Genomic DNA, 3698 nt, shown 5'->3' with positions numbered 1-3698 from the left:
ACTTTTTACTTTTACTTGAGTAAATAAATGTTGAAGTAGTACCACTCTTACCGAAGTACAACTTTTGGTTGTGAGTAACTATAATAATTTCTTAGGGTAATTATTAATAAAACTAATTTAGATAAAAATGGCAAAGTCGTGGTGTTACTTGATGTTTAAGAAAATAAAAGCCAAATGGATCATTCTAAAAATACAGGAAGTAAACCTTCAAGACTTAATTATGTCAAATATAATTTGCAGTTTAGCAGAAGGTTTTCTTGCTCTTGTCCTGGCAGCAAATATGAGGATTCAGTTGAAGTCTTTTTATGATTCGGTCACATTTTTATCAGGCAGCCCTAAATGTAGGGACAGGTTGGTTTTATGACTACACTGTAAATCATTGAGCTGTGTTTAGTTGTGTCTACTATCTCCTACTCACGGAGTCAAATAAATTTAGTGAGTTTGAGATTCGAAACCTAAATGTGAGTTTGCGAAAAATAAACTAAAGTAGTTTGGTGCTGTCGGGCTCAGAGTCTGAGAGACTTTTCCTTTATCAAACAATTTTGTTTTGCCTCTTATTTAGTGGAAATATTGATGTTGATGAGACTTTCGACAAAATAATAACCTTTTTCAACCTTTATAGCTACTCTGCTGAAAATGAGGCTCTAACATTCACAAATGACAGTGAAATAAAATCCAGTCCAACATCTGGTTTGAGGTGATTCCTCTGGAACCTGTTGGAGGAAAAATATCCCAACTTCAGAAGATGAGCTTTAACCTAACAGNATAAATCAGTTTAACTGATTTATTGAGTCTTTTATCAGAATCGGGTTTAGAAGTTGACCTTATTTAGGGACAAACGCAGTGAAATGTGTTTCCTGATGTTTTCTCCTGCAGGACGTGAACGACGAGCTCAGCCTGAAGGTCCCAACGCTGTACCTGCCCGGCCAGCAGGGGACGCTGTTCAACTACAAGAACTTCTTCATCAGCCTGTTCCACGGCATCTTCGTGTCGCTCGCCATCTTCTTCATCCCGTACGGAGCGTTCCTGCAGACCATGGGGCAGGACGGCGAGGCGCCCTCCGACTACCAGTCCTTCGCCGTGGTTACGGCCTCGTCGCTCGTCTTCATCGTCAACCTGCAGGTAAGAACAGGAAAGTAAAAACCTGTTAAAGTTTTTCTCCTCTGACTTGATTAGAAAAGGTTTTTGGTAAACGAGTTTCAGGTGAAGTTACTAACCCTCAGGTGTTCTGACCCGTCTGCCTCCAGATCTCTCTGGACACGTCGTACTGGACCTTCGTCAGCTGCTTCGCCGTTCTGGGCAGCATCGCCATTTACTTCGGCATCATGTTTGACATCCACAGCGCCGGGATCCACGTCATCTTCCCCTCCGTCTTCACCTTCACAGGTCGGCTGTCTGTCTGTCTGTCTGGGCGTTTGCTCAGCGGCGCTGGAGCCGAGAGTTTAGCAGAGCAGCATGCTAACTGCAGAGTGTGTGTGTGTGTGTGTGTGTGTGTGTGTCTGCAGGCGCGGCGCCCAACGCCCTGCGGCAGCCCTACCTGTGGCTGACCATCATCCTGACGGTGGGGATCAGCCTGCTGCCCGTCATCTGCATCCAGTTCCTCCATAAAACCATCTGGCCGTCTGTGGGAGACAAGGTGAGACAACCTGAGTGAAANTTTGTGTCGTTTCCAGTCGAGCTGCCCTGCAGGTTCCAGAGGCGAAACACGTCGGCTGATTAGAGATGCAGGGAATATGGTGGTTGGCTGTTCATTTGAAATGGTTYCTTTTTGTGAATCAGAAACTTTAACATTTGGAGAAACTGCTGAGTTTTTTTGGTTTTTCATGACGGTTTAGTTTTATTTTGTGGTGACTTTAGGTTTGTATAATTCAGTTAATTTTAAAGTAGTGTTACGTAGCGTAGCATAGCATAGTGTAGCATAGCATAATTTAGCGTACTATAACGTAGCGTAGCATAGCACAGCATAATGTAGTATAGCATAACATAGCATAGTGTAGCATAGCATAATGTAGTGTAGTATACCGTAGCATAGCATAATGTAGTATAGCATAGCATAACATAGCGTAGCATAGCATAACAGCGTAGTATAACATAATGTAGCGTAGTATAACATAGCATAGCATAATGTAGCGTAGTATAACATAGCATAGCATAATGTAGCATAGCATAATGTAGCGTACTATAACGTAGCATAGCATAATGTAGTATAGTGTAGCATAGCATAATGTAGCGTACTATAACGTAGCGTAGCATAGCACAGCATAATGTAGTATAGCATAATGTAGCGTACTATAACGTAGCATAGCATAGCACAGCATAATGTAGTATAGAATAATGTAGCGTACTATAGCGTAGCATAGCACAGCATAATGTAGCATAGCATAATGTAGCGTACTATAACGTAGCACAGCATAATGTAGCATAGCATAATATAGCGTACTATAACGTAGTGTAGCATAGCACAGCATAATGTAGTATAGCATAACATAGTGTAGTATAGCGTAGCATAGCATAATGTAGCGTAGTATACCATAGCATAACATAGTGTAGTATAGCGTAGTGTAGCATAGCATAATGTAGCGTAGTATACCGTAGCATAGCATAACATAGCATAGCATAATGTAGCATAGCATAATGTAGCGTACTATAACGTAGCATAGCATAATGTAGTATAGTGTAGCGTAGCATAATGTAGCATAGTGTAGCATAACATAGCATAACAATGTAGCGTAGTATAACATAGCGTATCATAGCATAATGTAGCATAACATAGCATAGCGTAGCCACCAGGAGGATTATGGAGTAACATAATTTGTAGACAGCTGACATAAACTGCTTTTGTGAGAAAAATCTATTTTCCCTCAGTTTGAAAACGAAATGTAAACTAATACTAAACGATATTTAACTAATAAAAACTAGCAACATGCTCTAGAAACTAATTAAAATGAACAAAATGATAAAATGAAACTAAACTACAATGAAAAACCCAAAACTATTAAAATGCACAGACATGCCTCCTGCTGTCCACCAGGTGGTGCTGCTGCACTTTCCTTTTTGTTTGGTTTTCTTTCCAAAYGAGCAAAATTAAAAGCTAAAACCTTTTGAAGGTCTCAGTAAATATCAGTATAAATCAGTTTAACTGATTTATTGAGTCTTTTATNCTGATATTTATCCAACTCTTCAATTTGTCTGATGATCAGAACCTTGGCTTCCTCTGGTGAACCGTTTAATTTGATATAAACCTTGCAGTTTGAGTCCATGTTGACTGTATTTTCTTTTGTTTCCTGAGAAAACGTCTTACTATATCTGCGTTAATTTTGGTAAGATGCTCATTTATATAAACATTGGATCCTTTTAATTTCCTCCCTTGTTTTAGGAGTTCATTCTTATGTTCCCTGTTTGTAAACCTCATTACAATGGCAGGTTTAACTCCTTTGTTTTTTTGTGGAAGTGGATGGCAAGCTTCAATAACATAGTTATCAATGCTAATGCCTTTGTTACTGAGGAATGATATTACCTGGTTTTCGAAAGTTCCTTGATCTTCATCCCTTTCGTCAGTAATGTTTGCCTCTGTCACAGCTCAGGCATATGATGGTGGCTTCATTTCCAACCCACTAATTACAACATCATTCATTCGACTGTATTGTTCTAAGTCAGCCACACGATGTTCCAGGAAGGCTAGTTGCTTGTCTTTCTCT

General features: G+C 39.8%; 1 protein-coding gene across 1 annotated transcript in view; it reads left to right on the top strand.

Annotated features, from left to right (window-relative positions):
- Window positions 1-1654, top strand: part of atp8b1 (ATPase phospholipid transporting 8B1) — a 24835-nt gene extending 23181 nt beyond the window's left edge. Inside the window, exons 26-28 of the mRNA XM_008403065.1 lie at window positions 877-1122; window positions 1248-1386; window positions 1506-1654. Coding sequence (XP_008401287.1) covers window positions 877-1122; window positions 1248-1386; window positions 1506-1654 — 534 coding nt within the window. The remainder of the gene's footprint in view (window positions 1-876; window positions 1123-1247; window positions 1387-1505) is intronic.
- Window positions 1655-3698: the final 2044 nt, after the last annotated feature.

Source organism: Poecilia reticulata, unplaced genomic scaffold, assembly GCF_000633615.1.
Source record: "Poecilia reticulata strain Guanapo unplaced genomic scaffold, Guppy_female_1.0+MT scaffold_286, whole genome shotgun sequence".
NCBI lineage: Eukaryota > Metazoa > Chordata > Actinopteri > Cyprinodontiformes > Poeciliidae > Poecilia > Poecilia reticulata.
This window is presented reverse-complemented; position numbering and strand designations above follow the sequence as displayed.